This window comes from Xenopus laevis, chromosome 1L, assembly GCF_017654675.1.
Source record: "Xenopus laevis strain J_2021 chromosome 1L, Xenopus_laevis_v10.1, whole genome shotgun sequence".
Taxonomy (NCBI): Eukaryota; Metazoa; Chordata; class Amphibia; order Anura; family Pipidae; genus Xenopus; species Xenopus laevis.
This window is the reverse complement of record NC_054371.1, coordinates 151,382,876-151,404,024: the sequence shown is the minus strand read 5'-3', so window position 1 is coordinate 151,404,024 and position 21,149 is coordinate 151,382,876. Positions and strand designations below refer to the sequence as shown.

General features: G+C 40.9%; 1 protein-coding gene and 1 non-coding gene across 2 annotated transcripts; one reads left to right on the top strand and one right to left on the bottom strand.

Annotated features, from left to right (window-relative positions):
* Nucleotides 1–579: 579 nt before the first annotated feature.
* On the top strand, nucleotides 580–13,790 carry haus4.L (HAUS augmin like complex subunit 4 L homeolog). Its single transcript, NM_001096090.1, is given in 9 exon segments — nucleotides 580–642; nucleotides 805–944; nucleotides 2,922–3,053; nucleotides 4,226–4,366; nucleotides 5,469–5,565; nucleotides 6,130–6,275; nucleotides 12,529–12,659; nucleotides 12,740–12,808; nucleotides 13,010–13,790. Coding segments are annotated over 9 exon segments (1,062 nt in total). The 5' UTR covers nucleotides 580–620; the 3' UTR covers nucleotides 13,194–13,790.
* A 7,079-nt stretch (nucleotides 13,791–20,869) lies between these two features.
* On the bottom strand, nucleotides 20,870–20,942 carry trnar-acg. The gene has a single exon. It is a non-coding gene; the product is annotated as a tRNA-Arg (tRNA).
* Between the last annotated feature and the right edge of the window lie 207 nt (nucleotides 20,943–21,149).

Genomic DNA, 21,149 nt, shown 5'->3' with positions numbered 1-21,149 from the left:
TGGTTAAGAAACTTGCTCTATGCAACACTTTACCACTTAGTGATTCTGTCCCCTCCTGGTCTCAGTGGTGGAGGCAAAGACAGGGGTGGAGGCATCATCAGGCCAAGAGGTGACTTCTGATTTAAAAGTCAATACATGCATTTCTGTGATGTGGCCAAGCACCATTTCTGCAATCACTATGTATGTGCTGGGTCTCGGGACCTTTTTTTTCGCTATTCTACCTTTTCCTTATGTTGTGGGGCCCACGCCCAATATGAGACTACTGCCACTTCTGTGCGATTTATGTTGCGTGATTTAAGCCACGCCTTTATATTTGTGCCGCAAGCAGTTACCAAAATAGGACACCAGCCCCGGCAGGCTAATTTAATAATAAATGGTTTCGAGTTGTCTTAAGCGCTGAAAAAATACTTATTACTGCCCCTTTAAATGCACAAGCGCCAGGGAAATCGCGCACCGGAAGTGACGGAGTAAATCAGACTGGATAGTGTCTTGGCGCGCGATTTGAGTAAAGTATACGGGCGCCCCCTATTTGCAGGTCTTGTTCGTGGTGTCAGAGTTACCCGGCTGCTGTTGTCACTTTTCTGTTTTGTCACCAGAGAGTAAAACATCGCCTGAGTTAAATGGCTCAGACACTGCAGTACGGTGAGTTGACGAACCCTTATTATGCTGACAGACTGGAAACTGCAAATGTATTGTACACTTATTTTACGTGCCATGTTTGCCTACATATTAAGCTCTTCCTAAAAAAAGGCGTCATGAATACATATGTGGGCGTGTTCCAACTTCTGTTTTCTCTCTTTGCAGTAAGCAGTCGGCTGTCAATGTTACAGATAGATGAAGAGGACCTTGAAAGAAATGCGCAGTTTGGCAAAGTTCTTATTGAACTGTGTCCGCTTTTGGGGCCTAATGGTGGCAGTGCCAACCTCAACAGAGAACTGGAGGAGGTAATTCTGTGTAGATGTGAACTTTCTACATAAAAGAAACCAAATTGTAGCAAGATTATTTCCTGTCACTTAAAATGTCAATGCTTGTGCTGACAGTCCATGCAGCCCCCCTCCATATACAATTTTCATGATGGATTCTTGTCAGCGCGAGTGTCTGACAGGCCAAGAGGGTTGTGGTCCCGGGTGCAATCAAACCCGCGGTAGTTCCACCACTGTGTCAATTACCATCTGTCTGAGCAGTCTCTTTGCTCCGAAAGATGGGGAGTGAGATACACAAAGGGGCCTATTTATCATGCTGTGTAAAACACTAGAGAAAAAAAAAATCACCAGTGATGTTGCCCATGGCAATCAACAAGCAATTAAACTACAAGTTATTAAACAAAAGCATACATTTGATTGGTCTCCATGTACAGGAACAGTAACACAAACAAAATTAAATTCTTTTGAAATAATAAGAATATAATACACAAAAGCCATGAATATCTTCTAAATGATATCCATATAAACAGTGAGTTCTGATGTCATCAGTTATAAACGGTAGGTTCTGATGTCATTTCTGTCACATGACTCACTGAAACGTGTGTATTATAATATATAAAGTACCCCCAGCTGCAAAATATTAGAAGTTACCTCGGAGTTCCATGACCTGTATAAAAGCACTCGGCCTTCGGCCTCGTTCTTATATATGGTCACAAAACTCCTCGGTAATTTATAATATCCTTATGTTTTACAAGAGGGGGTACTTTATTCACTATATAATGTACTGTTGTGATGCACTGGCACAACCGATGTATTTGCTTCAAATACTATACATGTATACACAAGCCGCTGTGTAGCCATGGGGGCAGCCATTCAAAGCTGGAAAAAAGAGCGAAGCCACAGGATACACAGCAGATAACAGATAAACTCTGTAGTATACAATGGGATTATTCAGAATTCATCTATCTTCTGTGTATCCTGTGTTTGAATGGCTGTCCCCATGGCTACACAGCAGCTGGTTTAAATAAACTATAGTAGTGTTTCTGAAGCAAACACAACCATTTTACCAGTTCAGGGCAACAGTATATTGTATTGTTGTTCCATTAAAGGACCAGTAACATCAAAAAATTAAATTGTTTTAAAGTAATAAAAATATAATGCAGTGTTGCCCTGCACTAGTTAAACTGTTGTGTTTGCTTCAGAAACATTACTATTGTTTATATAAATAAGCTGCTGTGTAGCCATGGGGGCAGCCATTCAAAGGAGAAAAGGCTCAAGTTACACAGCAGACAGCAGATAAGCTCTGTCTGTCTAATGGTGTTATCTGTTATCCATTATCTATCCTGTGCCATTTAGCCGTTTTTCAATTGCCGCCATTGCTACACAGCAGCTTGTTTATATGAACTATAGTAGTGTTTCTGAAGCAAACACATCCGTTTTACCAGTGCAGGGCAACACTACATGATATTTTCATTACTTTAAAACACTTTCAGTTTTTGGTGTTACTGTTCCTTTAACACACTTAGGTTTTTGGTGTAACTGTTTCCTTTGGGGGACACTGTGGATTATCTGTGGCTCTTATGGAGCTGCTTTGAGCTATGTAGAATATACCACATTGTTCTGAGCATATCTGTTGGTAATGTGACTTGTGTGCTTTGCAATGTTTTTTGGCAGCCAATGTGGTCTGAGTAATATTTTTGTAGAGCTATGCAGTGCCCTTTGGGTGCCTCTGTGGTTCATGTAAAGGCCAATTACTAACGGTACCTAACTACCTAACTATGCTTGGCACTGACTGTTACAGTCTACATGCTTGTGAAACTATTGGCAGTCTGAAAAATGTGCTTTAAATCCTGTTTGATTCATGTAAGAATCCTTAAATAAGCATGATGCCTAAAATTTTAAAGTTTCTAATTTACTTCTATGTACTTTTGTTCTCCACTTGAAAATGACCTGAATAACTTAACTGCACATTCCTGCAACTTTTTCTTGCCCTATCAGACACGAAGGGAGTTGTTGCTGCAGAGGAAAATGTGGATGAGGTCAGAAGTGATCTATCAACTGGTGCAGGAGATGCTCCTAGATCTTCAGGTTAGAAAGCAGGAGGGTTCTTTAACTGAGGAAGAAAGAAAGGTAAGTAGTAACCTGTAACAATCAAATACAATACATTTGTTAAATGCTATAAATATTCCTACGCCTGATTCTTCTTTTAATTAATTAGTGTTGGACGGTCTTTTCTGTAAATGTTCAAAATGGGTCTCAACAGGTGAAAATTGGGAAAAAAAATCCGGTCTAGTATATCAATTCATTAAACTAATTCTACACTATATTTTCCTCTGTTTTTCTTGTTGAAACATATTCTAAATATTTACTGAAAGAGGATGGCAAAATAGTTACAATTTAAGCAGTAACCTGCATCAGCTGTGCATATAGGTCTCGAAGTTCAATTCCGCAGTTCAATTGACCTGTGCTTCCCATATCGGGACAGCTTATTCAACATATTGTTTCATAAATACTAAAAAAATTGTCAGGGTAGGTTGCAGAAGATGATTATCCGTTATATAATATAATCATATTTCGTAGTTTGAGATAATATGCATTATTAAGAAAGTTCAGGCATTATTTAGATTCATTGTTTAATAGTTTGAAAAATACCAAAGTCTATCTAGTGTAACCCCTCCAAATGAACCCAGTGCATAGATAGATAGATAGAGATAGATATATATAGATATAGATATATATATCTATATATATATAGATATATATAGATATATATAGATATATATAGATATATATAGATATATATAGATATATATAGATATATATAGATATATATAGATATATATAGATATATATATATATATATATATATATATATACACATACTGAGAGAAAAACCCAGGTTATAGTAATCTATATGCCCTTTGGGCACTGCATAAGACACAACTGCATGCATGTGTTTATTCTGCCGTTGTTTTCCCAAACCATGATTTCTGCCATTGACTTGAATAGCATGTGGCTGTTACCAATGGGGACAGGCAAAATACATTCAGGTCAATGGCAGGCATCACAATTTAGAATTTTGGCCTAAGTATTTTCAAGCTGAAATCTGCTTGTCACTGCAGGAAAAAAATCTGATTCTCACTATATATTTATTATGATACAGCATTTACATGAATTCTACATGCTCCAATCAAATTGGAATCCTTGCTTTTCAAATAATAATGCTTATCAACTATATGTTAGTAAGCACTGTCTTGTAACATAAACTGTTCTCTTTACAGCCATTGTCATAATCTCTTCAGTTTCAGGATGGTTTGCAACAATGCATGCTAGTTTCAGAGTGCTCTCGACTGCTTACAGCTGATTCTGTGCCACCATCGGACTCTACATCTATACTTGGGCTTGATAAGCAAGATCTGCTTGACCTACTTCCACCAAATATGGTAATAGTAGTAATATAGCAGTATTGCGAAATCATTTCATACTTTTATATTTGTTTTTCAGCCGTTCTATGAATTTTTTATAGTAATGTTATTTCTACAGAGTTGGCATATTTTAGCAGAAGTGCCAATATAAATGCTCCACCAGAGCGTAAATGTAAAAATAGATATTCTCATTAGTATCCTTAAGGTGGTGATTCATGCTTTCTTTAATACTGTTTTTTCACTTGCGTTAATAATTGTCTCCTCATGTTTCTGCCCCTTTTTTTGACACTGTCCTGTCATAGCCATTGCTGGCTGGTGGTAGCATTTTCCTTGACTGTTGTTGGGGATGTAAATGCCTATGCCAAATAAGTTCCAAAATTTGCCGTTATTCAATTGCTATTCTCCAACAGTCAAAGACTGTCAGAGACAACTGGTTGATGTAGCTTGAGGGACATGGATATCTCTTCACTACAGAAAGAAGAAATCAAGTTTACCTACCTCTCACAACAGATATGGAGTGTATAGCAGGGAAGGACTGGGATACAGCCTTTGAATTTTCAAGAAATTGGTAGAGGTTGTGACATAATGTCACTTTGAAACCACAAATTGTGTCTGTCTATACTCCTGCTTGCTGGCCTGCTACAAACTGTTGTGGCCAAAACCCTGAATACTTATTCAAACCAACTGTGTTTAAAAACATCCCACCAAGTTCTAATAAACATAGCTATTGGCGTTTATAATAAGGCAGGCTACAACTTTTTCCACAGTAATAGAACTTTACACACATTAGCTGAATAACATTGTAGTCAAATCTAAAAGAAAAACCTAACCTAGTTAGTAGGTAGGTCTGTACAAAATCAACAATTAAGATTTGGCTGAATAGTAAAATTGAATTAACGACAAAAGATCAGCAGAATCCAGCTGTAATCTATATTTTTCATATGACCAAAATCCCTTCCAAAAAAGATTCCCCTTTATTTTTCCAATGGTCTAAAGGTACATGATATTAACATGCTATACATTTGACAGGTTTATTTATAGTATGTACTATACGAAGAGAACCATAGGCTGCTACTTTGAGACTACATAACATAATGTTGCTGTGTTTATTTATTCTCAGCTTGTTCTGTGGGTTAGAGATCGTCTGCAGAAACAGTTGGAAGAAGCTTTGAAAAAGAAGTGTTTTACGTTTCTGTCCTTTCATCAGCCTGAGACAGGTGTTTATATTATATACACTGTTTTTTATGTTTTTATTTTACATTTTCAGAATTACTGCTGTACCCCTAAGTGTGTGTAAAATTAGCCAAATTCAAGCATTGAGGCTATGTCTGGTGAGTCCCTGCCATAGAGATAACAGAATCTGAAAAGATCTGGGGTTGCAACTATGGCACTACCATTTAGAAGATATCCCTTTTTGCTGATGGCTTATTGATGTACCTAGTTAAAGGAGAAGGAAAGGCTTCGTACACTTGGGGGTGCAAAATGTTAGGCACCCCCAAGTGATTGTATTTACTTACCTGAAACCCCGGGCTGGTGCTCCTATCAGCAGGCCCGGGGTTATACCAGTGAGCACCACGGAGCATCCTCTACTGTCTTCAAATTTCCCGTGGCAAACGCATTGCGCAGTTGAACAAAATAGCAGACTTTTTATAACCCCAGACCAATGCAGTTTTCTGCTGATATGAGCACCGGCCTGGGATTTCATGTAAGTTAATACAATCACTTGGGGGTGCCTAACATTGTGTTCTATATAAAGTATATTTTTTATTTTTATGGCTTAGATGAGGAAGGTGATGTACTCCGTGCAGCAAAAGTTCTGCGTTTAGCCAGCACTCTGGAGGATGAGAAGAGACGTTTACAGAATGAGCAAGAGAAGCATCAGGAGATGCGGGCACTTCTAGAAAAGCAGCAGGAGATTTATCCTCATGTGAGCAAATATATATTTATATAGTTAAATCAGGTTGAAAAAAAGACAAAGTTCAAACACTCCAAATGAAACCCAGCATCCATACACACACACCCCTCCATACCCTCATATTATATATTGAAATGCTTTGAGTATAAAAGTATTTCTGACAGTATGAAACATGTATTATACAGTGATGTACTTTACAGTGCTTTTTGTCTTCCAAGATGTCCAAGGTTGGAAAGTCCAAACGCTTGCAGGTCCAGCTGCTTGGTGCAAATGTTAATTCCTGTGCACCAGGCTATTAAAAATATTTTAATGAAGAATTCTCCATCACTGTTTAGTATAATAAAGGAACAGTAATGCCAAAAAATGGAAGCGTTTTAAAGTAATTAAAGTATAATATACTTTAGCCTGCACTGGTAAAATCTGTGTGTTTGCACAGGTCACATAACAAAAACAGATAAAAGGAGATTTTGTGTACTCACCGTTAAATCTTTTTCTCTTACGTCACTTGGGGGACACAGGGACCTTGGGTATAGCTAGTACCACTAGGAGGCAGGACACAACCATAAAACAAAACTGACTCCTCCTTCACTGGCTATACCCCCAGCGGGCGGAGCTTAGGTCAGTTTGTACCAAAGTCAACAGGAATAGTAACAATAACCGGAATAAACAATCTTAAAACTTGTTAACCACAACATATCTGACGGAGCGAAGGTCTCATTCCAGGGAGGGAAGCCCTGTGTCCCCCAAGTGACGTAAGAGAAAAAGATTTAACGGTGAGTACACAAAATCTCCTTTTCTCATAGTCAGCTTGGGGGACACAGGGACCTTGGGACGTACCAAAGCTGTCCCCAGACCCGGGTGGGAGAAGAGGCCTAAGCGGAGGAAACCACCGCGGCCTGCAGCACCCGTTTGCCAAAGCGAGTGTCAGATGCCGCAAAGGTATCAAAATGGTAAAATTTGGAAAAGGAGTGGAGCGAAGTCCACGTTGCTGCTTTGCACAGCTGCTCAGCCGAAGCTTGGTTTCGGAACGCCCAGGAAGTACTCACACCTCTGGTGGAATGGGCGGTGATGCGTCTCGGAGGATCCTTCCCTTTAGCTGTGTAAGCTCTTTGGATGGCTTGTCTGATCCATCGAGAAATGACCTGTTTGGTAGCCGGACTACCCTGACGTGGACCTGAAGGGAGCACCAAGAGTGCATCGGACTTGCGAATGTCGTGGACCCTATGTAGATAGAATTTCAATGCCCTTACTGGATCCAGCGTGTGCAGGGCTTTTTCCTTGAGGTTGGCTGGAGCAGGACAGAAGGAAGGCACAACAATTTCTTGGTTGAGGTGAAACTCCGAGACGACTTTTGGCAGAAAGGATGGAACAGTGCGAAGCACCGCTCTGTCATGATGGAAGACGAGGTAGGGAGCTTTACATGATAGGGCACTGAGCTCAGAGACCCGTCTCGCCGTGGCGATAGCAAGTAGGAAAACAGCTTTCCAGGTGAGCCACTGGAGGGACACGGAGGCTAGTGGTTCGAAGGGAGGAAGTTGTAGCGCGTGCAGCACTAAGGTATTCTTATCTGTGGTCTTTGAGGAGTGTTTTCGGTTTTGCCAGGAAGGTCTTTGTTTGTTACCAAAACGACCTCTGTTTGCAAAGAATTGTCTTGGCGGTGATGATCTTGAGCTTTTTGATTGGGAGCTACGAAAAAACTTGCCCCTTCGAAAGGAGGGGCGGGCTTTTGGTTGAGGCAACAGCGTGCTCTTACCTCCCTTCGCCTGGCTTATGATCTTGTCGAGATCGGGTCCAAAGAGAAGTTTACCCTGGAAGGGTATGGAGGTAAGCGACTTCTTGGAGGAAAGGTCGGCAGACCATAACTTCATCCAAAGGGACCTTCGTGCTGCCACTGCGAGAGCTGAAGACCTGCTGATGACTTGAGTAGCATCAAGTGAGGCGTCGCAGATATAGTCATTGGCTTCTTTGATTTGTGAAGCTAATTGGGACAGTTCATGACGCGGAGCTCCATCTTCAATCGCGTTCAGGAGGGTATCGGACCAGGATTGGATGGCCCGGCTGACCCATGCCGTGGCTATAACAGGCCGAAGGGAAGAGCCAGCTGCAGAGAAAACAGAACGTAATAGACTGTCTACTTTCTTGTCCATAGAGTCCTTGAAGGAAGAGGCATCAGGGACTGGCAAAGCTGTATTTTTAGAGAGGCGAGAGACAGGAGCATCGACTGATGGAGGAGATGACCATTTTTCTGTAAGAGCAGTCGGAAAAGGATACTGCTTTAGAAAGCGACGGTTCGCTTGAAACCGCCTCTCTGGTTTGTCCCATTCCTGCTGGATAATCTGGTCAAGCTGAGAATGCGAAGGGAAGGTCGGAGATGTCTTACTGTGACGTTTGAAAAGGGCTTTGGAGGACTCGACAGTAGCCTCTGCTTCTTGAAGATGGAGAGTTTCCAGAACAGAGGAAATCAATGAGTCCACAGATTCTGACGAGAGTTTTGGTGATTCCTCCTCGTCGTGGTCCGAACCTGAGGATAGTTGCCCGTCTGATCGATCCTCATCCCCAGAGTCAGGGAGGATGGGAGAGTGGTACCTGGGAGGGGTATCGCTCCCTTCTTCAGATAGAGAAGGGGCTCTGCGTTTGGAAGACCTCTGTCTAGGATTATCTAGTCTAGCAAGTAGCTTGTCCAGAGACTGAGCTAAAATAGGAATTCCAGTGGCCAATTGGGCAGCCCATTCTGGAGTGGTATGCCCTCTAATTGGGGAGGTCTGTCTGTTGGAATCTGAGTGTTCCCCTTGATTAGCCTGGTTCGCCAGAGGTGGAGTAGGTACTGGAGGCTCAACCACTTGAGGCCTACATTTGTTACATAATGGTTCCTTGTGCCCAGCGGGCAATCGTTTGCGGCATTTGGCACAGGCTAAATATTTAACATTTGCAGAGACTGCGGCCCTGGAAAAGGGGCCCTCACTTGGCCCATCAGACATGTTGATATGGGAACAAGTGGTAAGGGATGGGTTAATGAAAACAGCACTAACACCCCAGGGAATAGTGGACTACACGCTAACCTGCAGGTTGATAGCAGGGAAGGAGGAATAGCCTGGTTCTGTATCCGTGAAGTGGAACCAGTTGATCCCTGTGCCCCTGCGTGCTGCGCCTCTGCTGCCGCTGGTAGAGTGAGAAGCGCGCGAACCTGCGCCGTGAATCCAAGATTGCGGCACGCATAGAGGGGAGGAGACGCGCACAGCGTCTATGGCTACGCTGCGTGCGCATGCGCAGCGTAAGGGAGTTCCCGCCAGACAGTGAATGTGCCGGCGCGCCTCCTCAGTGTTGCGGCAGTAATGGCGGAGCCCTTCCTCGTGGAAGGGCTGGTGCGCCTATGCGGCAAGTAAGCAGGAACAGCAGGGGCATAGGACTAGGCGCGGCTCTGTTCAGCAGAGCGTGCGCCAATCCCCAGAGTCAGGTCAGGCCCTTGAAAAATCTGTCCCTTACCCCTGGGAATTCAGCTAGCCAGAGGGCAGTAGGGAAAAGTCGCCAGCCTGCTTGGGAAGGGAGGTATAGGGCTGAGGATTGGTACTTACCTCAGGCCCAATGAATCAACACCCTCCTTGTCTGCCGGCCAGCTCTTGCTCCTCCTGCAAGGGAAAGGAGACATCAGATGGGCTGGATGGTCTGTGCCAGAGCACAAAATGACCCCAGAGACAGGTTCCCACGTTGGGGGATGACATTAAAAGCCTTTACGCAGTGTAAAGGGTTTGCATTGCCCCTGGTGTCAGCTTAGCTGACTTAGAGAAAGCAAAAAAATAAAAAACGTCCTAACCTCCTGAGGACACAACTCAAACTGACCTAAGCTCCGCCCGCTGGGGGTATAGCCAGTGAAGGAGGAGTCAGTTTTGTTTTATGGTTGTGTCCTGCCTCCTAGTGGTACTAGCTATACCCAAGGTCCCTGTGTCCCCCAAGCTGACTATGAGAAAACACCATTGTATTGGACAGGGATTATCTGTTATGTGCTATCTAACCTGTACCTTTTTTCCAGCTTGAATGTCTGCGCCATGGCTGCACAGCAGCTTGTTTATAAAAACTATAGTAGTTTTTCTGAAGCAAACACACCCATTTTTACCAGTGCAGAGCAGCAGTACAGTATATTTTAATTACTTTTACACCTTCAGTTTTTCGAGTTACTGTTCCTTTAAAAACAGAGGCATCAGTACATAAATCCTTCGACTCAGACTCCTCATTTTAAGATACCTCCAAACTCAGAGTCGAAGGATTTATGTACTGACGCCACAGCCCTACATTAAGCTACCATTAAGGATGCCCTCCCCTTTAAACATATGTACATATATTGCAATATATTCAAGATGACCAACTATGCCAAAGAAATCCCTACACTGTTCTTCCTTCATTACACATTTCTCATGGTGACTTAAGTTTTACCTGTGAATTGCTTTCATTGTTAAATCTACCAAATGGTTGCCCTTTTTATTAGCCACCACTGGGATCCATAGATGGGAATGATGGGAGCTACAACCAGGAGCTGGCCACTGCTTCTTTATAAACCTCCACCTAATGATTCAAAATGGTTTATTGGTTCAAAATTTAGTGATGAGCACAATTTTGTTTTTGCTATAGTTGAATGAACACTGCTGGCAGGCTTATACACCTCTGCCAATCCCTGCACTGACTTCCGCTACCCTACAGAATAAAAGTCAAGCCAATGACCCTGACATTCACAGCAGTTCATAACTCTGCCCTAACTTCATCTCTGAACTCATCTTTACATACCGCTTACTCACTCCTCTACTGATCTGCTCCTCAACTACTCTCTCATTACCTCCTCGCATGCTCATATTCGAAACTTTGTAAGGACTGCACCCCTCCTGGAATTCTCTACCACAATATGTCTGACTTTCTCCCTCCCTCTCTCTTTCTGCTTTCCAAAGATAAGACCAAATGAAATACCATATGCTACATCTCTCCCCTTGCTTATTTCTAACCTGGCCCCCTCCCCTTTTTGATTGTAAGCACTGTTGTGCAGGGCCTACTTTACCTTTTGTATTGGTTACTGGTCGCTATGTATGCAAGTCTGTATTCTCTTTGTATTTTGGAGCTCTAAAAATGTTAATAATAGTGTTCAGCTTCTTGTTGTAGTTTCAATTATTCCAAGTTATGGTCAGGTGATGGTAGCCACTAAAAGAGGGCAACCAATTGGAAATTTTAACCATGGAAGCAAGTCGCAACTAAAACTTTGTCCTTGTGAAAAATGTATAATGAAGTACAGGTATGGTATCTGTTGTCCATAATGCTCAAACTCCATCTTTTCATAATTTGGATCACGATACCTTAAGTCTACCAAAATATCATTTCAACATTAAATATACCCAATACAATTGTTTTGCCTCCAAAATGGATTAATCATATCTTGGTGTTAAAGGGATGCTGTCATGGGAAAAAACATTCTTTTCAAAATGAATCAGTTAATAGAGCTGTTCCAGCAGAATTCTGCACTGAAATCCATTTCTCAAAAGAGCAAACAGTTTTTTTTTATATTCAATTTTGAAATCTGACATGGGGCTAGACATATTGTCAATTTCCCAGCTGCCCCAAGTCCCCCTAACCTCAGCTAGGCTGACCTTATAGGGAACTGAAGTTTGACATTGCTTGTGTGAGTGCAGGGCTGTGATTGGATGCCCCCATCCTACTTTTCTTCTGGCAGGGAGACAAACCATAAAGGGCCCCTTTTTAAGAGGTAATATTAATTTTATGTATTTGTATATGTAATGCTATTGAAAGCAGTATTTGTCCCTTTCTAGTCTGTCATGATGGCTCAGACTGTTAATACAATGTAAGACAAGCAGCTGATTAACAAACCTGTCTTTGCTGAGGAACTAAAACTTTTGCAACATTGTTTAAAAAGTAACAACCAGGAGTTAAGCAAATGCTGTTTTCAGTAGCAATTGTTCTTACAGATAACTTTAAAAACACTGAAAAGGTATATAAAGATATATTGGAAAGCTGCTTCGAATTATTTATTTTATTAGACAAATTTTTATTTTGGCATTGACTTGCCCTTTAAAGGGATGCAGACATCAAAGAAATAGCAGGATGGGATGTGGTTAAAAATATTTAATGCATTGTTAATGGCAAATTTGTTTTAATCCACGCAGAGTGGTAACAGTTTAAATAACTTATGCCTTTCTTTTGTGTTTAGCAGAATGTCATATAGAACTGCATGTAAACCTTTTATCTTTTTATTTTACTGCTCTTCTCTTAGGTTCTGCTACGCTGTCTGTCCCTTCTTAGACAAGCTGCCTCTGAACTCCGTCTTAGAGCTCAGTCTGACATTGATCGCATAAATGCAGAATATTTGGAGGCTAAAAGTAATGCACTATTTCTAAAACTTAGGTGAGAGTCTGTCTCATTGATTATTGTGTGTGGAATGTGGGTTAGGTAGGAAACAGTCAACAATGTTTTTTCCCTTTTAGGATGGAAGAATTACAGGTCCTAACTGACTGTTATACCCCAGAGAAGGTTTTAGTCCATCGGCAGATAAGGTGAGGTCTATTTTTGCAACAAGGCTCATTTATAACACTGGGAAAATTGGCACCTAGGCAGTTAACCCATGGCAACTAATCAGATGACTGCTTTTAGTGTTCAACTTGCATCTGGCTGAAAAAAGCTAATCACTGATTGGTTGCTATGGATTACTGCACAGTATGTTTTCTCTCCAAGTATAAACTCTCTCTGCTTTACAGGGACACCTTGGAGGCTGGAGTGAAGAAGGAGAAGCAGGAGTTGTCAACATCCAGGCAGATTCTTTCTTCCTATGAGTTCCTTGGGCCTGAATTTGAAGGGCTAGTGCAAGAATACACTCGTTTGAAAGATAAGATTAAGGACAACCGTTGGATGCTTCAGGAACTCAGCAAGTCACTGCCCTAGAGATATCAGTTTTTGCAAAATGGACTCCATTCATTCACTTGGGTGACAAAAGACCGTTATCAAGTTTGTTTGGGCTGATTGCTTAAATGAGAGGATGTCTCACTACATATACCAATATCTTATTCTGTACTATTCTGGCAGATAAAATGTTAATTTTATTTATATTGCAGGATGCTCAATTGAAACTTCGCATAGAGATGCCTTGACTGATTTCAACTATGCAGCCCAACAGCCTCAACACATATAGGATTTTATGGCTACTTTAATGGAATAGATTAGATACAAAATCCTAATTAAAACTGTTGCAGAAATTGCATTGTTTTCTGACCAGTATGCCGTTGAAAACAACTGTGACTTTACACCTAGTGTTTAGTGTTAAATAGTTCGTTGTCTTCGTGAATGAGCTTTTTTTGCTGGTGAAGATGTAGTGAAAGATGGCGTTTGGCAAGTGTAAAATATACTAGATAGAGGCCCTTTGTATATATTCCTTTACGCACTTATATATTATGCCTCTGTTTACATATGTTTTTGCAATCAAATATTAAAAATCTAAATCTATTTTTTTTTTTATTTTGGAATTTCATTAAAGGTATTGAAATAATTCACATTTTTTAAAAATGTAATAACAAAACCGTACCTTTTTAATATAATTAATCATCATTGGTTGCAAAACAAGCCTATTGGGAAACTCCAAATTATCTGGAAAATCACCAGGTCCCAAGCATTCTGTAAAACGGGTCCCATACCTGTACTGTACTCTTCTTCGGGGCAACCAATAAGGAAACCTAGGGCGACTTCGGAAAACGAGGCGCTCCAAGTGCCATCCCACCGTCGATTAACATTCTATCCGGCGGGAAGGCAAGAAGAGGAGATTTGTCATTGAACAACTAATCTCCCCAAATCTGACTGTGTCTCTGCCCTTAAGCAGAAGGAAAGGTTAAAACTAAGTAAGCTTTATCAGAAAGGTCTATATAAACCCTCAAAGTAATGCTGCTCTGAGTCCTCTGTCAAAATGATTGCTGCATTTCTGTCTTTCTATTGTGTACACATGGACTTCTGTATCAGACTTCCTTCTTTCATCTTAAACCTCCAGGACACAGGCTTGAGCATGCTCAGTTTGCTCCTCTCTTCCTTCTCCCCTCCCTGCTGTAATCTAAGCCTAGAGCAGAAAGTGATGTCACAACAAGCTAATATGGCAGCTTCTTTCCTAAACAAACAGTGAGAGCTTCTAGAGCTTTTTACTCGGGTATGGTAAAGCATTCTGCAGAATAAATATAGTGTTATAGCTTGCACTATTGTGGCACTAATCTATTGGCAATGAACTGCCTCTGTAGCTTTCCTTCCTTCCTTCCTTATATTTGTATTGCAGTATTAATTGAGATGCCAAATGCAGCAATATAAAGCGTTTGAAAGGAAAGCAGAAGAAAACCATAGGCAAAACCAGCTACTGCATTCAGGACTTTTTTTTGTTAGTGTTTATCCATATATTATGGACTGTTAGGAAACCTGTTGTTAAGGCATTAGAAAATTTCTTTGGAGAGCCATACTGTCTTCTTGACACCCCTGGTCTAGACTATTGTCCTATGTGTGTTGTCAAAATGAATAAGCCTGGGATACCTGGGAATTTTTTCACTTGTCTGCAAAAACTTTTTCTTTGAAGGGCCTTTATATAAAAAATCTTTATGAATCGAATAACTGCTGAAAGATGGTGGACATGTAGCACAGAGATCTCCAAAGTGACAACATGGAAATGCCACTACAATTATTCCATAGATCCTAATTTGTTCTAGCAAAACTATATCTAACATATTCAGATATATTCACCTCTTTACTCCATTGGGCTATTGGAGATAGATACTCTGTACATTTGCTGCCCAAGTCCTTTGGAGTAGAATAGCACAAATGCAACCTACTCTACTACACTCCAACAGAACGCAAAATCCACCTGTTTTGCTCTTGGAAATTGTCGTTCAAGGATTCTGAAATTCTCTGCATTTTAGCACCAAAGTGAACAATACAAATGAATAAGTTCGGCTAAATGATCCCCCTAAAATATTAAATAATGAGATACAGTGAGCTTGTACTAGTATAGGCAGCCTTTACCAGTATCAGGAGGGATAAGGATTTCCTCTTCCCTCCCCCCCCCCATTTCTAAAGTTTCTATCAGTCACTGGGTCTCATTTATCAACACGGCAAATTTGCCCATGGGCAGTTACCTATAGCAACCAATCAGTGATTAGCCAGCTGCAAGTAGAACAATGAATGCAGCAATCTGATTGGTTGCCATGGGTCACTGTTGAGAAATGACCCCCACTGTATTTAGCCAACCTGTGTATTCTGCATATTCAGCCCCTTTTAATTTTCTCTTCACAAACACTGCAGGCTACAGTTCAACCCATGGCTAAAGAGATGCTAGCTCTAGCACACCACAAATTCTGGAGCAGGACTACAGGGACTGGGGAAGATGTCCAAACAACTAGGGATGGGCGAATTTTTTCGCCACAAAAATGACACCAATAGACTTTAATGGGTGTTGGCAACATTTCGCCGGAGGCTAATTTTTAGCGAAATGAAATGGGTCAAATTCGCCCATCCCCACACCACTAATTAAAGGGAAACTATGGCGAAAATTAAAATTGAATATAAGCTTCATCATACTGAAATAAGAAACTTTCTAAATACAGTCAATTGAAAATTCGGTAGTAGTGAGACCATCTGTCACTCTGCATCCAGTAGAAATAAAAGTGAACTGACAGGGCAACAAGCAAGTAAGAGTAAAAGGGGATAGCAACCCATATTATAAAAAAAATTAATTAATTGCCCACGGATAGAAAATGTAATTTAAAGGGATACTGTCATGGAAAAACATGTTTTTTACAAAATGCATCAGTTAATAGTGCTGCACCAGCAGAATTCTGCACTGAAATCTATTTCTCAAAAGAGCAAACAGATTTTTTTATATTCAATTTTGAAATCTGACATGGGGCTAGACATTTTGTCAGTTTCCCAGCTGCCCCAGTTCTGGCAGGCTGTTATTTCTCCTACTTAATGTAACTGAATGTGTCTCAGTGGGACTTGGCTTTTACTATTTTTAGATCTTCCATGGAGCTGTTATCTTGTGTTAGGGAGCTGCTATCTGTTACCTTCCCATTGTTCTGTTGTGAGGCTGCTGGGGGGGGAGGGGTGATATCACTCCAACTTGCAGTAAAGAGTGATTGAAGTTTATCAGAGCACAAGTCACATGAATGGGGGCAGCTGGGAATTTGACAATATGTATAGACTCATGTCAGAATTCAAAACTGAATAGAACAAAATCTGTTTGAAAAATGGATTTCAGTCCAGAACTCTGCTGGAGCAGCACTATTAACTGATGTATTTTGAAAAAAAAAAAAAAAAAAAGCATGTTTTCCCATGACAGTATCCCTTTAAAGCAGCTTTCCAATATACACTAAGCAGATGCTCTTATTTATACTGGGTGTGGAGCAACAGATGGTCTCACTACTGCACCCTATAGGAAATACACATCTAGTTACACAGTAAATAGAGGAATAAGCAAGTTAAACCTAATCCTTTCTCCTACCTCTTCCCTCAAAATATACAGAAACCGTCATTGGTTTGCAACTAACTCTACTAGAAGAATAAAAGGTTTGGCAAGAGAAAAGGGAGATGTTGTTCACCATACTTCACTTCTAGGGTTATATAATAAAAGACAATAAGTTTGACCAGGTGCGGCAACCCATATCAACCAATCAGCAGGTAGCATTTACTTGTTATTGGTTGTCATAAGTTACTGCACATGGGCAAACATAATCTAGGTCATTTATAAACACTGGGCAAATCTGCACCTGGGCAGTTAAGGTGGCCATACACGGGCCGATAAAATCTGCCGTCAGACCGTGTCAGCAGTTTATTGGCCCTTGTATGGGGCCCCCCGACGGGCTTCACCGATCGAGATCTGGCCAAAGTCGGCCAGATCTCGATCGGATGGGACAAAAAATCCCGTCGGATCTAGGACGCATCTATTCGTTGATGCGGTCCCGCGATCCGACCGCCCGTTAGGCATCGTTAGGATCCGATCGTTGGGCCCTAGGGCCCACGATCGGATCAGCCCGATATTGCCCACCTCAAGGTGGGCATATCGGAGGGAGATCCGCTCGTTTGGCGACATTGCCAAACGAGCGGATCTCTCAGTGTATGGCCACCTTTACCCATGGCAACCAATCAGATGCTTGCTTTTACTGTTATCCTTGCAGCTGTCTGAAAAAAAATCTAATTCCAGATTGGTAGCAATGGGCTACTGCCCAGGTGCAAATTTGCCCAGTGTTTATAAATTATCCCAGTGTCTTTTATTACATATGGAGGAAAGATTCTAAATTTGCACTTGTGCAAGTTGCACCTTGGAGTATATTTACTAAATGGTAAAGTTACAACCTGGAGAAGAATACAACAAATTTTGCACTGGCAGGCATACTAATATATTCTCCAGGTACAAATTCTCAAGGACAAAACTATAAATAATGGCCAGTTTACCATTAAGACAGGAATTAAGGCTCACTCGGACACCCTGGTGCTCCAATTAGATCAAACCCGGCGCACAGCTGAAAAGGAATCAGCAACCTCACAACCAACACGGAAAAGAAGAAATTCACTGGCACACAGGGGTAATGCTGGTAAGGCAAGCCCTTGCTAGTTTATCGTGGAGTGCATCATTTTGGGGTAAAACCCCTTTGTCAAGTATACAGAACATAAGTGCACACATCATTTAAAGAACTGACAATTAAAATAATCAGTTGGCAAGACAACACATACTTATCAGAGTATAATTGAAAGATTTAACGTGGTGTATAAAAAGGCCAAGTAAAGTCAACATAATAAAGTCCATATAGAAGAGTCCAGTAGCTTATCCAGCTCCAAAAACCAGAAATAGTTCAAATCATATTTGGTGTCCAGCAAAATAATAATAACCAAGTAACACATGTCACAACTAACAATGTACCCAAATGCAATTAAAGTGAAACAAAGTTGCCAAGTTTACTCCCAAATTAAGATACAATAATCAAAGAAACAAAGTTACCATTTTACCTTGCACAGAGGGGAGAGTATTGTCTGTCCCTGAAGCAAATCCAACCAAGGTTTAATTACAAGCAAATGTTACAAGAAACATGACATATTGAATTATTTGTTTAACCCTTTAGGGTGATGTGACTGTAGAAGCCAAATCCAATAACATTCTGTTTTCTTTCTATGAAAACCTGGTTTAGACGGAACTTTTTCAAGTATCTGTCATCTAAGTTGTGATAAATGATGCCTGTGGTTAAAGAAATGTTGAGCAAATAAAGACTCAGTGTTTGATCTATCTGATCTATCCCCTTTTTTCCACTTGTCTGTGTGGCTGGGGTCAAGGGTTGATAATTACATATGGTGGACTTATGCTTATTAAGTCCCAACTCAATTTATAATACATCCCCATCATGGTACCAAACATAATACAAAAAGTTTTTTTTACATGTGACACTCATTTTCCGAAGTCGCCCGAAGTTTCCTTGTGAGGCAATTACAGGCGACTTCGGAAAACGAAGCTGGTGCACGTAAATGCTTATGATGGGGACGCAGCTCACCTAGGTGAGTTATCCATATGGGTGTGCAGTACCTTGATACTTTACCCACTTAATGACACATACTATGCAATAGTGGTATTGGTGTTATGGTTGTCGCCCACAAGTTGCGCCACGTGGCACTATAGTCTTGTCCGATATTACAGCCTTCAGCCTGGCTTGCATTATATCGGCCGCTTGGCCAGTTATGGGAGATATGGAGTTCGTCATGCATCAGGTCAGCCTCCTCACATAAGTGTCACTATGGCAACCTGACTTCTGTTTTGTGTGGCTCTGCTAACCCAGTGTGGCAAAATTAGTCTGGGTGCTGGGGAATTGGGGTGAGGTTTATGCTTTTGTTATATGATATTACCCTGGCTTTTGCAAGAGTCTAGCTGCTCTGCCTTACCTACCACATAGGGGCAGCCTAGAATATTATTATGATGGTTACTATGTTTTTAATGGTGCCCTAACATTGTTGTGTTTCACTTGCTACAATTTTACTTTTTACATGCTACTTTATGTCACTGCATACTCATGGCCACCATCAAAAATCATGGGGCCCCATACAACAAAACAGTAAAACCCCCAACAAACAAATTATAAAAAGCCATTGGTGGTTTGGGCTCTACAAGTTAAAAACAAATATTGGTGGCCTGGGACCCCTTCAAGTTAAAAATAAACATTGGTGGACAGCCCCACTTCCCCAAGTTATAAAAATGAATTGGTTGTGAGGGCCCACCTTTAACTTAAAAGAAGTCTCTGGTGGCCAGGGCCTCCCTATAAACTAAAAAAAAGCATTGGTGCCAGAGCCCCCCATAAAAGTAAAAAAAAAAAAAAATCAGTGGCCAGAGTTTAAAAATGTTTTTTTTAAAAAAAAAAAAAAAGACCTTTGGTGTTCAGTGGAACTTACCTTTAAAGGTCTTCTTATTCTCCTCTTCTTTTGGTCTATTCACCAACTTTCAGCAGCTTATCCTCTTCTTGAGATCCATTCGGAAGCTTTCAGGTCCAATTGGCGGCTTTTGGCTCTTTATGTGGCTTTCAGCTACAATTGGTAGGGATACACCGAATCCAGGATTCGTTTCGGGATTCGGCCTTTTTCAGCAGATTTCGAATTCGGCCGAATCTGAATTGAATCAGAATCCTAATTTGCATATGTAAATTGGGGGAGGGGAGTGAAATTGTGTGACTTTGTCACAAAACAAGGAAGTACATTTTTTTCCCCTTCTCACCCCTAATTTGCATATGCATATTCGGATTCAGTAAGGTATTCGGCCGAATCTTTTACTAAGGATTCTGTGGCTTTCGTCTCCAATCGGTTGCTTTCAGCGCCTGTCGCAGCTTTCAGAGTTTGATGACTTTTACAAACTTTGCTGGCTTTTTGCGACCCAAGGGGGGCCCAGCTAATCCAGGAAGTGCAGTGCGGTCGGGCCCCCTTAAAGCACCGGGTCTGGTACAGTTGTGTCCCCTGTGCCCTTTTGATGGCGGCCCTGTACTTCAATTTGTCCTATTTCTCTTTTACGTTATTTTGCTGACACACGATACTATTTACTTTTTTGGGGGGATGTTACACTTGACTCATTACATGATGTGTTGCTGACAAATGTTCACTGGAGGTATTTATTGGTTGTTTGGTGTGTGGGGGTATCTTGATAAAGGTCTGAAATGTTCCTAATAAATTGATTAATTATTTTTTTTACAAATATTGTGAGTGCTGGATTTTCTCTTCATATTGCTGAACTACAACTCAGCACCCAGATACTTGATATTTTACTGAGTGCGTCCTTCTACTACATATATATATATATATATATATATATATATATATATATATATATATATATATATATATATATATATATATATATATATATATATATATATTCGTTTTCTGTTTATTGCTGTCAGAGGAGTTGTACTGCTTCATATTGTTGTCTTTGAATTATCTGCAGTAAATAAGAAGGTATTTGTTAATAAACACAAGTAGACATTTGTAAGCTTGCGGTTAACACACAAGAATGAAACTGTGAAAAATAAAATTACCCAAGAAATATAAAACAATAGACAGAAAAAATGTCATTTCGAGCCAGCCAGGAGTCGAACCTAGAATCTTCTGATCCGTAGTCAGACGCGTTATCCATTGCGCCACTGGCCCGCTGACACACAAACTGGTTTAGATTCTTTCTCATGAAAGTGACATTCCTGTCTCTCATTGGTTGCTTTTTTCCTAGCAAGTACGGCGAGGAGGCGGGCTTGCCACTGTCACGCATTCTAAAAGCCGGCTCAGGGCATGTAGGCTCCGCCTACTCTTGTATCAGAGCCCTGATAGGTTTTTATTTCTGCTTGTAAAACTTCGCTTCTA